Raw genomic sequence first — 14,558 nt, forward strand, 5'->3', positions numbered from 1 at the left:
GAAAGCAAGAAAAACTTGACACAGAAACTGTTTTCTCTGGGGAAATCATGTAACTTGAAATCCGCATCTGTAGGGGGATTTCAGATACAATTGTAACTGAGCTCAGCATGTGTTGTGATGAGTGAAGGGAAGAGCTGAACAATTGCAAAGAGGAGTTGTCCATATTTGGTTTGTAATGTCAGGATATTACCTGCTGAGAAATACCAGCTTCTTCTAAATAATTGTCAGTCAGTTTTTATTGAGTCCAACAATCATTCCAAATGTCAATCTCAGTGACATTCTTGAAAAAGATTTCACTCTTCACTGACATACACCACTGTCGTCATCACCTCTGGCCTATGTTGTCTTCATGCAGGGTCCCAAGTTGAAAGAATTTCCCCTACCTGTGACAGGCTATTCTCAAGTGGAAGACAGACAAGAGACAAATGGATAAAGAATCACAATAGCTTGTAAATCCTCTACTTTTGCATGAAGTGTAATCTTTTTGCTCGTAATCATCAAACCAGAGGATGGCTGTGGCTAAGCTCACCCTCAACGGGACAGGGAAAATGACTCCGAAAGGCAAAGCCATCTGAAGGTGAGCAAAGTTATCCAGTCCATTAGAACCGTGACCATAGCACAGTCTGACACAGAGAGTAATAATTAGATATGTTATTTAAGGAAATAATGCTATGCATTAATTGACCCGCTGTCTCAGCAACAAATTCTTGGGCTTTTTAAATAATTTAATCCATGTTCCTTGCCCACATATTTGCTAGAAACAATGCCATTTCTGCTTCTTTTGTGAGTTATCTACTACTTACCATGCAGGGAAAGGGTTCCATTCCTCACCGCCAGGAACTTCACTCCATAGGGAAAGAAGAGGGTAGAGTGGGAACTTCCATAGAGTTTGAGCTGAGCTTTGCCTTGGAAAGGCTTGTCCTCGGAGCCAATATGGAGCTCGCCCCCATCTGTAATAAGGATGGAGTGGGCTCTGAGCTCAATGGGTCCTGGTTCCATGAAAATCAGCTTGCCACCTGGCAAACAAAGAGCAAGTGGTCAGTCTTCAGGAGAAGGAGGCTCGCCCTGTTTTGGCAGTTGGAACATGTGATGAAATAGTTTTTGTTTCTATACTTCTGGGAGTTGGACTTAATATACAGTGAACTGTATTCTAGAAGCATCATAAGGTAGGCCAGACACCCAAGGATGAAAACATTTTATCTTTAAGCCAGTTCTCCTAATATATTACTATTTGCTGCAGCTTTAATAATTTATTTTGTGCAACAATCTAAATATCCCAGCAACACAGAATTGGCTAAGGAAATGGTTGAGGAGGTCACTGACTTTACAGGTTACAATAGATTAAACTTGGTTATAAAATTAAGCATATGACAAAGTCAATGCATAGGAGACAAGGCTAGAGGAAAATTGGCTAAAGGCAAAAAAAAAATACAATAAAAGGAAGCAGTGAGCTAACACCTTGCATTTTGTGGGATGCTAGTTATCCAGTATCCTCCACACTTGCTTTTGTCAACAGACCTTAATTTCAAAGTTCTTCCTCACTGGATGTAGGTGAGTGGCCTATCAATCAAGACTCCATGTCATGTCGTACGTTAGGTCAAGACTGAAGCTTTGAGAGGTATGCAGAGCAAAGGGGAGGGGGCATTTTAGATCTCATTAATTTCATTGGTGATGTTCAAAAATTCCTAAATTCTCAGGAGAGTTCCAGCTCCTGAGCCCACCACCTGCCCACCTCCTCTGCTCCAAAAGCCTTGATTATGATTTGTTTCCGTGTTTGGAGGTGGAGACTTTTGAAAGTGATGAGATAAGATCAGAGATTAGAGAGCCTTGATTGAGTCCTGGTTGCTTTATAGGGTGAGGGAGAGAGAGTTCATAGAAAGAGATATAAACATATTCCTACAATAAAATAATGCAAAAGAAGGGAAGGAAAATTTGCAAAAGCTTTTTCAGTGCTCTGTGGCCATGTCAGCTGAAATAAAGCAATTTTCTTTACAAAGTATCTGGCCTCAAGTATCTTATTATACTAACAAAAGCTGACTAATTCATGCTTCAAACATATTGGCCTGTCTGCTAAATCTTATGGTCTGGCTTTAGGCTTTATGTTTTTGTTGATATTGTTTTTACTTGTTTGTTCATTTGTTTTGGTGTTGGAGATATCCATTTGTTGTTGGACGTTGTACATGCTAGGCAAGTGCTGTATGACAGCCCTTGACTCTACATTCTCAAACAAGATTTCTAACATCGGTAAACACTTTCTTTGCTTACAAGTACCATGTGAGGGGTTTTTTTTTTGTAGCAATTGAAAGACATATTATCTATTTGTGTCTTTATTTTCTCTTCTATGCCAGAATGCACTCTTTTTTTTATTTCTGATCTTTTTTTTATTTATTTATTTTTACTTAAAAATTTCCACCTCCTCCCATTTCCCTCCCCCTCCCTCACTCCCCTCCCCCTCCTTCTCCAGTCCAAAGAGCAGTCACGTGGCTGACAAGGAGGGCTGACTGAGAAGCCAAGGACAATGGCACTGGGTTTTGATCCTACTGCAGAATGCACTCTTTATGGAAGCAATGACCAATTTTGTTCATTCGAAGTACGTAAGGGCTACAGCAGCAGCTGATAGATAACTGCACTCAGTATATAATTGTTAAGTAAATAAGTATAAAGGTATATCTTTTTAGACAATCTGATGCAAATTTGAAGATATACTTACTTCAATTTTCTCCAAAAAGATAGTATATTTCTATTTGAGATGTTAGACATTATCATAGTAAATTAGAGCAAAAAATAAATGTAGAGAGAGAAAGATGTTAGAAATGTCTCAAAGGGAAGATCCTGCTTTTACAAGGGAGATGTTGGCGAGGGGTTGTACACAACAAAGACTTTTCACTAGCTAAACTTTGTCTTGAATTCAGTACACTAATTCATGCATTTAAGTTGTTGCTTTCCAGAAACAACAACTGGAGGTAGTTAACAATGAAGGAAAGGAGAAACGGAAAGAGCTAAGATGCTGTCGTTATTTTTCTTCGCCTTCATCTTAATGCAGAGATAATGATCAAGAAATGTTTGAGCAGCTGTCAAATGCAGAGACTATTTCTCTGATTTTTCTCTCCAGCATTTTGGCTATCATCATCACACTTTCTAGTCTTCAGTCCCAAATCCCAATCCACACGCCATCATCAGTAACAGTCATAAGATGTCTACATGGACAAGAACTCTTACTCTTCTTCTGTTCAGAAATACTTTAGACACGCTTGGCCTAGGCATCTAATTCATCATTTTATATAGTATTCAAGGGAGTTTATCTGGAGAATTAAGATGAAATTCATTAAAGTAAGGCTCATACTGATGGCCACTCATTGCAAGTGTCTGTTGCTTTATACTTCCCACCTTCATTCCCCAACTACTGCTAATGTCCACTCACTTTAGAAAATGGCCTCAACACTACCTAACCATGGCTCACGGCTGTTAGTATTGACTTCTCTCTTGAACTATTGCAACTGGAGGTTTCTCTCCCACCCTCCAGTTCCCAAATATCCACTCTGAGGCTTAATATTAATTAAAACTTTTTGGTCAATGTCTCAGGCTTATTACTAACTAGCTTTTACTTCTTAAATGAACCCATTTCTATCAATCTGTGTATTGTCACTTGACTGTGGCAGTACTTCACATCTTGCTTTTCCAGTAGTTGCTGGCATCTCTCAGACTCCCCCTTCTTTTTCCCTGTATCTTTGCTTGGATTTCCTGCCTGGTTCCACTCTGCCTGGATATGGTCAAATCAGCTTCTTTATTAACCAACAGTAATGAAATATATTCAGACATACAGGAGGACATCCCACACCAATCTATATCCTGTGTAGACCATACAAGACAGAAAAAAAAACTGTCTTAAAAGCAAAGAATCTCCCCTTTGGGAATCCCTGGATCTGGTGCTGAAGAACAGTAGCCCTCTGCTTACCAAGCTTCTAAAAGACCCATTGCAATCATGATATTAATTTTTCCAGTCATCGTCATCACACTAGAAATGTTAATAATGAATCTGAACTCCATTGTGAACAAAAAAGAAGAAATGAACCCTGTGATGCATTTCATATAATGGCATCAACTAAAAATTTTTTACTCACATCACTCATCTCCTCACTAATTACATTTGACTGAGGGACCACAAATTGCATGGCAGGACTTCCCTCTGTAAATAGTCAGTGAATCAGAACTGACCTTGATGAGCAAATATTGAAGGTCATCCAGTCCTGTTACATGCATCTGATTGACCCTCAGTAGAACCTACAGTTTCATTAATTAGGAACAGTTCAGTTTTCTCAATTGCAAAGTAGAGGGGAGAACCATGCACCCGCTAGATCCTTTTAACTCTAGAAAATTTGATACCCAACTATAAGGACCATATAACATCCCTTGGTTCTTACATTCTCATTGAAATGATTGCAACTAAATGCATAAGGAGCCTCAGCAAGTAGAGTTTGATATAGTAGATCAACCTTAATTAAAGCAAGAATATACTCACTTGGTATTAGTAGACCATACAGGAGATGAGACCTGTCAGGATATCAGGTTTATTTTATTGATCACTTTTTGCTGCTGTTTGTTGGTGTATATCTTTTTCTTGTCATCTAGTCTTGTCAGTCATCTTCTCCCATTATGATCTGTGGCTTTAAAATATGCTACTTTAAAAGCATACCTCCTCTCAGTATATATTCTCACCTATAACTAAACTGAACTGGATGGCTCCCAAATTTGTGACCCATTTATGAGATCTCATGACTTGGTCTTGTGACTATGTGTTATTGTAATATCCTTTTGTTTCCTCTAAGACTTCTTCCTCCACCATTCATATCCAAAATCTACCAAATAATAATGTAGTCAGATTTGGAAAGAGGATGGAGTCTGGTGGGAAGGTGAAAGGAATATGAAAAGAGGGCTTAGGAAGGCCTGGATGTGATGCAAGTACATCAGAAGTATCCATGAAATTGACTCAAGAAAGCCTATTATTTTGTTCAGTGATGAATAGATGGCAGATTTTTTTAATTTTTATTCTTTACATATGTTATATTCAGACCACACTACCTCCACTCCTCCCAAACCCCAAACTTCCCTCCTCCTAGATCCACTCCTCCTGTTTCCTTTCAAATAGAGAGAGAGAGAGAGGGAGAGACTCCCAGGGATATTAACTGAACATGGCATAACAAATTACAATAAGGTTAAACACAAACCCTCATATCAAGGGTGAAGGGGGCAACAAAAAAGGAGGAAAAGAGTCTCAAGCACAGCAAAGGATCGGCAATACCCATACTCCCGCAGTTAGGAGTCCCACAGGAACACCAAATTATGCTCAGACTCATACAGGATCTGTGATTATCTCTTCAGTATCCATGAACCCTGCTTAGTTGATTCTGTGGGCTGTGTTTTCATGGTGTCCTTGATCCCCTCTAGTTCCAATCAATAGACAGCAACTCATGATATTAAAACGTTGGGGGAAGGCAAAATGACACCGTTGACAGGGCAAAATGGCAGACTACAGAATGGGAAAGTATTTCCACCAACTCCACATCTGACAGAGAGCTGATATCTAAACTATGTAATGAATTCAAGAAACTAGACATCAACAAACCAAATAATCCTATTAACAATGAGGTCCAGACCTAAACAGAATTCTCAATAGAGGAATCTCAATGGCTGAGACACATGTTCAACATCCTTAGCCATCAGGGAAATGCAAATCAAAACTACTTTGAGATTCCATCTTACACCTGTCAGGCTGGCTAAGATCATAAATATAAGTGACTGCTCATGCTGGCAAGGATATGGGGCAGGAGGAACACTTCTACATTGCTGGTGTGAGAGCCAACTTGTACAGCCACTAGGAAATCAATTTGGCAGTTCCTTAGGAAATTGGTACTTGATCTACCTCAAGACATAGCTATACCACTCTTGGGCATTGTCTTAATTCGGCTTTTCATTGATGTGAAGAGATGCCATAAACACAGCAACTATTATAAAAAAAAATTTAATTGGAGTGACTTACATTTTCAGAAATTTAGTCCATTATCATCATGGTATGTCACTCCTATAGAGACATGGCGCTGGAGAAGTAGCTGAGTGTCTTACACTTGACTTGCTGGCAACAAGAAGTGTTTAATCTCTCTGTGCATGGATTGAGCATATATGAAACCTCAAAGCCCACCTCCACAGTGACACAATTCCTATAACAAAACCACACCTACTCCATCAAGACCACACCTCCCATTAGCGCCATTCCCTTTGAGGGTATTTTCTTTTAAACTAGCATATACCCAAAGGATGTACAATCCTACCACAAAGACACTTGTTCAACTATGTTTGTATCCGCTTTCTTCATAATAGCCATCACCTGGAAACAACTTAGATGTCCCTCAGCTGAAGAATGGATAATGAAAATGTTGTACATTTGTACAGATAATGAAAATAACCCAGACCCAGAAGACAACCATGATGTGTACTCACTCATAAGTGGATATTAGCTGTTAATTAAAGGTTACTCACACTGTAATCCACAGACAGAGGGAAGCTAAGTAACAAGGAAGGCTCAAGAGGTCATGACTGGATCCCCCTGGGAAAGGGAAATAGAAAAGATTTTTCACTGGATTCGGGTGCGTGGGAATGGAAACAGGGAGGGGGTTCAAGGAAAAACAGTGAATGAAAAGAAAGAGTACTAGGAGAGATGACTGGAATTGGGGGGGGGCAGGGTAAACTTGGGGGTGGGAGATGTAGAAACCTAATGCAGTGGAAACTCCCTGGAATCTATGGGAATGACTTTAGCAAAGTCTCCTAGTTTGGGGGATACAGAGCTAAAACCGGACATCCTATAGAACCAGATAAGGCTCCCAGATGTGAGACTGCATCATCAACACAGTCAAAAACCTCGACCTACCATGTGTCCTGCCTGCAAAACAGGCTGGAGTAATGAGGAAGCAGGATTTGTGGGTAAGGCCAGTGGGAGTGGCCAGTGGGAGTGGCCTACCAATGACTGCTCCAACTTGGGGCCCACACACCTGACATTTCATGATGGCCAAGAACCAGAAGCTGGTCAGCCCAGGATAGAACCAAATGGAACTGGCAAAAAAAACCAAGTCAATGAAATGATTCCGAATGATATTCTGTCATACTCATAGAGGGTGCCTAGATCAAATATCATCAGAGAGGCAGCCTGCAGCACCTAATAAGAGCAGATGCAAAAACCCACAGTCAAACACTAGGTTAAGCCAGGAAACTCCTATAGAGAACAAATTTTTAATCATCTTTTAAGAATGTGTGTATACGTTCATTTGATACTAATGATGACAAGAATCCAGGTTTTTCTGAGATTAACTGTGGTATAGTTCATTTAGAATCACCCTTCAAATAAGACTGTAGAAATCATTTGATTACATTTAGGGTCAGGTTTTATTATTTTTCCCATGTATTTTATAATAAAAAATGTGTTCTAGCACAACTTACTTACTCCAAAAGCAAAGAATTAAAAAAAAAAAAAGAAGTAGCAGATATTTATTAAATACCTACTATAGGCCAAACTCATTGGGCAGTTTATTTGTAATAACCTTTGAAAATTAGCTCCTGAAATAACCACCCCTTTCTGTGTTTCACATAGTGAAATAGGCTTAGAGAAGCTTGCTTTTCTTTTAACTAAGAGAAGTAAAAGCTCAGAATTAGAACCCAGGGCTACTCGAAAACAACTCCAGTATTTTACCTCTTTCCACAAACATTTCCTGGCAACATTTTAATTAAGTGAAGTTGTTCTCAGAGCTGTATTTAAGTGAAAACATGTTAACCTAAGTAAGTTTGCCTGTAGCCTGTTTCTACTTGGTTTATTTTTATTTTGTTAATAGAGATATCCTCCCCTCTTTCCAAAAGGGATATCTAACAGATTACAAGGATTAGTGGCTAAATACATAAGCCGGGCTCCTCCCGTTATAAGATTAAGCACAGTTTTAAACACATTGAAACAAATTGGTAGAGATTTTGAAACATCAGTAAACATCATTTACTGACGGGACCTAATAAGCGTGCTAATGAAGGGAGAAGCGTTTGGTCCAAAGAAAGAACTGCTTTGTGTTGAAAGTGCTAAGACTAGATGAAATAATGAACACAACATCATAAATACTGCTAAAAAAGCATCCCCTTGCTTCAACAGTAGCAGCGAACAGAAAGATACACAATGGAAGAAGTTTGCTAAGGAATTCAGCTCTTTTTATATAAAATAATTCTGTGGCACCCAAAGAGAAAGCCTTCCTGTGGAAAGAACCTAAGGTTGATACTTTCTCTAAGCCTGTGCAAGGCCACAGAATTTCCATCCTCACAGAATCAGCTTGCAATCAATCTAGAATGGGCTGCTTCACGGGAAGGCGACTTGAACACAGGAGGGCAGTAGGAGGATGTTATGTCTCTACTTTACAGAGTCTGTCCCCATTTCTTAGAGCTAAAATAAAGAGCGGGGCTGAAATCAGCCTTTTGGTACAACTCTAAAATTGCTTGTTATGACTTCAATGAAAGCGGACTGTATCTTCACAAGCGGTCTTGGGTAATTTTATAAAAATCAATCAACCATCATTACAGTTGCTTCCTCTCTAAATACATAAACGAACACATCTTTTACATGTAACCACTCATTTCCACCAAACCTCTCTTATTTCTTTGAAGGGGAAGTAAAAGAGACTTTTAGCAGCTAGCTGACGTTTGAAGAAAAAAAAAGGAACACTAAAACAAACTTTTGGCTAACTGTATAATCAATCATCGTCTGTAATAACCACAAAATCATTTGCTTTGTTTTATAAGGAAAACAGATACACAGCTTTAAAGATGACTTCCTTACAAGAAAAAAATTTTAACTTATTTTTACTAAAACCAATAGTCTTTGAAAGAGCTGACTTTCCTTATCTTCAGTTCTTCCATTTCTTTCTCTTGTGTAATCCCCACCCCCAGCTGGACCTTCGCTTTGATGCTCTACCATATTGTTGCTGTCTAGGTCACAAATTTCATTCATATCGGTCTCAATCTTTGATTACCTTGTAATTTACTATGTCCTGGAACTCCTTCCCCTCGCCTGCCGAGTACTGCCTGGTCCTGGTTTTCCTCCTCCTTCCTTCTTCCTTTACTTCTCTTCTAATGTAGTCTTGACTGTCCAGGAACTCACTGTGTAGACAAGACTGGCCTTGAACTCACAGTGATCCACCTGCCTCTGCCTCCCAGGTGCTGGCTTTAAAGCACCACTACACTGGGCTTCCTCCTGCTTCCCAGGCATCTATATCCCTGGTAGTTGATTTCTCTGGTCATCCCAACCTACGACACTTCATGTGTCCCAAGACCCAGCCCTCTGGCCACTTTTCTTAGCATCGTATGTACACCACCTTCTTTGTCACCTTTTAACTCAAGGGTTAAAAAAAAATCAATGTATCTAGTTGTAGATAATTCCCAAACATTGATCTCCAAGCCTAACAATCTTGGCCTTCAACTCAATTTATATACCCATCTTTATTTTCAATATCTCTACTTGAATGTCCAATTATTTTTTAAACTCAACAATTCAAAACCCAAACTCCCCTTACCTCAGAAATCTAGTTAATCCTATCCGGTTGCTGAGTCCCACAACACTAGACTCAACTTTCATTCTTTCCCCACAACCAACCCCTCAGGAAATTTTATACATCGCCTCTTTAAATTACCCTCCTAGTCCAGCTATTTCTCACTACCTGGATATACATTCCTAAAGTCTAGGTCACTTTTGTCTCAGTCTTGAAGTAATATTGGAAGAGCTTGTCCTTTTTTTTTTTTTTTTTTTTTTATTTTTTGAGACAGGGTTTTTCCGTAGCTTTTGGTTCCTGTCCTGGAACTAGCTCTTATAGACCAGGCTGGCCTTGAACTCACAGAGATCCGCCTGCCTCTGCCTCCACCGGCGAGCTTGTCCTCTTAATGGAAACCATATGATCCACGTTTATGTTAAAATCCTACACTCATCCCCATTACTCTCAAAGCTTTCTAGACCCTTCTACATCAGTCTTCTCTGGCTCAGGCTCCTGTTACTCCCTTCTTGACTATGTGTTCCTGTTGCATTGACCATTTGCCTCCTCCTCCCATCTTGAAGCGTTTACCCATGATGTGTCCAGAGTCCCCTAGTGACCCTTCCTCCTCAGTAATGGGTTCCTGCCCATCTCAAACCAGGCTGAATTTTGTTCTGTGGAAGTAGGAAGTATAATAAAAAACATAATTCACTTCCTTATTTGCTTCTTTCCTTATAAAAGTAAACTCCATAAGAGGAAAATTTTTTTACTAGCTTCATCCACAGCCCTAGTCTCTGTGCCTACAACAGTACCTGGGCCATAGGAAATAGTATTGTTGAATAAATACAACTTTAAGCTCTGGAAGTAAATGAAGTCTCTCCCAGAAGCTAAGTAGACTGAAAACAGAAAAGGGGGGCAAAAGGACAGAGGGGGAAGGTTTATCATATACCCACATAAAACCTAGAATAATAAGATTTAAATAGATTCGAGTAATCAGAAGGTTGCAAATGCATGGACTCTGGGGAATGTTTTAAGAGCTGTGAAGATGGTGATGTGGATGCCAAATGTTATATGCCGTATTTTAGCAGGATTAAGAGAGTAACGGTTCACAGTGATAGCATTTTTGGTGAAGAGGTGAGTATTGGGGAGAAACGAAATAAATAATGAACTCAAGAGTCAACCTGCAGAGGAGACTGAGACTGATGCAAGACTCAAAAAAGGATCCGAGGTCCCCCATTAATTAGATGATGTCTGTCGCCAAACTAGATCATCTGTCTTCTCAAACCTTGAACGACGTGAATCGGGAGAGGAAAACTACCCAATTTATTTACTTACAATGACTAACCTTCATTCAGAATATTTTTTGTAAATAATTGAGAAGCCTATATATCACACCTTTTCAACTGTTGACTCATCAAATGGATAGTCAGGGGCGTCTGTGGATTAGCACTTCTAGAGAATGACAGGTGACTACACATTTAGGGTGTGTAGATAGTACTCTGCCTTGATAAGGGGGTGCTAGCTGCAGTGTGGGAAGTTGCGGGCTACGACACTATACTCACTGTACTGTGCTGCTTTGAGGATGGAAGCTACGAGGAGGTCAGGAAGAACAGGAGAGAGGAGCGTTAGGCAAGGCGGCCACAGCCCGAAGCGTGCATCATGATGGGATGCACGCCACACGGTTTCCTTTGTTGGCAAGATCCAGATTAGACTCGTGCCTGATCCACTGGAGCAGAGCCTGGGAAGCCTTCGAGGTGGGCTTGTCCCCGGCCAGAGAGGCGGAAAATCAATTTGGCTGGCAAACGAGAGCCCCCAAGAGCTCAGTCCACGCTCCATAATCCTATCCACTAGCAGCTCAGGAAATAGAAGTCGGAGTCCTCACATATTCATGGAGAATGTGAGGCATAAATCAGGCTTTAAGGATAAGGGGCAAAAGCAATGGACTCTTTGGCTGGTTACTAATTAATCAAGCACAGAACACCTAAGCTTAGCAACCTGGGATGAAGCCACTTACACACCAGCAAGCAAGCAAAGGCTGCTGCATCTCTTCTCCTTTTCTTTTCCCTTTCAATTAAAGTAGATATCGGCTGAAAATTTCCCCTTTAGCTGATGCTGCTTATGCATGCCCCTGTTCTTTCTTTAATTAAAAAACATGCTTATTGCAAGACTTGCCAGAATCACTTTAACGGTATTTTAATTGTAATGTCTCTGCCTGATTAAAAAAAGAAAATATGAACTGAAAGTGTTTGCAAAAATGGTTCTCGGGATGCCAGAAGAGAATTATACACCTCCCAGGAGTGGATACCACATACCAATCCTTTAATTAGCCTTGTGTTGCAGTGATATGGACAGCACAGAAGGGGAAAACGTATCTGAAATAAAACCATTGACTCCCAGTCACAAACAATAGCAGCTGGAAGAAATAGTCTTGATCAGTTTAGATGTTCCCAACAGGATAAAGAACTGCAACCAACCTAAAATGCTACACTCGGGAGAAGTCCATTCAGTAGAGTTTCTACTGCTCTTCATACAAGTCAAATGGTCACTGAGAGAAGAGAAATAGTTCTTTTAATTGCCTTTTGTTGCTGACATCCTGATGGGCTACCTTTATGGTTTTAGCCTCTTTCTCAACCCTGATCATGTATCAGTGTGACCTGAATGAATATCTTAAAACATAGATGTGTTGGTGGTGGTAGTGACTCTACGCTTAGATGCTATGGACTGAGTACCAGATGCTAATAACTGTAGGTGTTCCTTACTATTACAGGTAAGTTATGCCATAGCTTTGGGTGTCCATAATCTTGCTCTCATCTAAAACAGGCAGAGAAATAAATGCAAACTTGGAATTATGGATGAAGTCTCTTTCTCATTCAATAAGTATTTCCTGTTATTTCCCAGGCCTTCTCCAAGGTATGGAAATAAATATGTAAAAACATATGGTCTCTGTATCCTTTTCAATTGCTTTCTTTGTGGAGTTGAACTGTTTCAGGTAATGACAATAACCTGATGTAGTGAACTGACTTGTTTTACAGATAACTGAACAGGGAGGTAAATGCTATAATTCACTTAGACTTTTACTTGTTCTTTCTGAATCAATTCTACTCTAATTATAAGTTTAAACATATTTTTGGAACTACATGTAAATATTTAAAAGAACTGAAACATTAATATAAATAAATGCCTGTCATTCCAGGTACTGTTGCCAATTATTTAACTAAACTGACTCCCTTTCTGTCAGAAGCCCGCCATATCCCTACTCACAGCGCTTCCTATGTGTAAGTCTCAAGGTCTCAGTTACTGCATGGGTTCCTAAAGTCACAGAAGTCCTCACAAAGGAAGCAATCGCAAAAGGAAACAAACACAAAAATAAAACTCCATCTTTTCCCTGAAATTCTGCCCCAAACGGATAGTAGTCATACCTGCCAAATGCATTCAATCTTCCTTTTCCTTCACACCACCACACGTCTGAGCAATTCTAGTCTTTAAATGACTTCTAGATACAGTTCTCCGATTTGGTTATAACATTGCTCTATTAGAAATCAAGGCAAAGTTATTCTGTATAGCAATTTTGAGGATGCCATTAGCTTCCTTGGGTTGGAATGTCTACATTTATCTGGCCCTGTGAATATTGCACAGGGCATAATAAACAACAATAATAAAGAATGTTTGGTCTCATAGTTCTCATAGCCCAAGAATCTTAGTTACATAAGAAGTCCAAACTTCTAGCTCCCTTTCTTGTCAGGATGAATAGAATCTAGGGATCATTAATCAACAAATGAGACAGAAAGGTAAGGAGAGGCCAAGTCCTGAAGGACCCTGTAAGCCATATTAGGTTTGGATTGGAAATTAAGGGCTAATGGAAAGCCAGTGAGGGGTTTAAGTAAGAAAGTTCGAGACATTTATCTTTCATTACTGAAAATGCTGTTCTAGGAATGGACTGGACCTTTTCAGCAGCATTTTTCATATTACAGTATCCAAGTTGTCAAGACATAAACTGTAAATTATTAAGCATCTATCTATCTATCTGTCTGTCTGCCTATCTTTTGAAAGCATGTCCTTTCTCACAGCAACGGATTATCTTTCATTTATGGCTAATCAAGTGTGTCTGGGACGGTTCTCTGGAAGTAAATAATGTAAGCCATTGTCAGATCGGAAAAAAAAAAAATAACAGGCTTCAGAGGCAAGTGTCCCTCACATAAAAAAGCTTTTGTCTCTGATGTCCTGATACACAAATAGCAAATGAAATTGGTCACTGTCTGGGTGAATCCAGTAACATGTGAGGGTACCAGGAAGGATGCCAGCTATAGAAAACTCACAACCAACATTAACCTGTCTTCTCACTTAAGAAACTCAGTTATTAGTTCATTCATTCACTCAGCAATTATCTGGGCATCTACTTTCCCAGAAGCCCATGGGTACTTTCAGTCAGGATAAACATCACCAATTCTGGCTCCTGCTATCCTTAACCTATAGCCTACAACTGTATACTTTTCCACAACTGTCAAAGAAATAAAAAATTGATGTTATATTTATAAATAATTGGGGCTATGGAGATGCTTTGATGGGTAAAATCATCGCTGTATAAGCATGAGTAATTGAGGTCAGACTCACGGAACCCACATAAAGTCAGACATGGCAGTACCCATCTGCAATCATTATTCCTTTTTTTTCCTTTTTTTGTGTGTTTTTATTGAGCTATACATTTTTCTTCGCTTCCCTCCATTCTTCCCCTCTCCCTTTCTACCCTTTCCCATGACCTCCATGCTCCCAATTTACTTAGGAGAGTTTGTCTTTTTCACCTTCTTTTATATCTCCATGTTTGTCTCTGTTAGGGTACTCTTTGTTGTCTGGTTTCTCTAGGGCTGCTTTATGTCTAAAAGCCACTTATGAGTGAATATATATTATATTTGTCTTTCTAGGTCTGGCAACACAGTATTCTTATGGTAAAATAAAAGATGGAAACAAGAGAATCCCTAGAACCTTGTAGACCAGGTAGCTTGGCCTATGCAGCAT

At 39.6% G+C, this 14,558-nt stretch overlaps 1 protein-coding gene across 1 annotated transcript in view; it reads right to left on the reverse strand.

Annotated features, from left to right (window-relative positions):
• Window positions 1-14,558, reverse strand: part of Pkhd1 (PKHD1 ciliary IPT domain containing fibrocystin/polyductin) — a 428,039-nt gene that overhangs the window by 267,015 nt on the left and 146,466 nt on the right. Inside the window, exon 36 of the mRNA XM_057751507.1 lies at window positions 804-1,016. Within this exon, the coding sequence (XP_057607490.1) occupies window positions 804-1,016 (213 nt within the window). The remainder of the gene's footprint in view (window positions 1-803; window positions 1,017-14,558) is intronic.

The sequence above is a fragment of the Chionomys nivalis genome, chromosome 19 (assembly GCF_950005125.1).
Source record: "Chionomys nivalis chromosome 19, mChiNiv1.1, whole genome shotgun sequence".
Taxonomy (NCBI): domain Eukaryota; kingdom Metazoa; phylum Chordata; class Mammalia; order Rodentia; family Cricetidae; genus Chionomys; species Chionomys nivalis.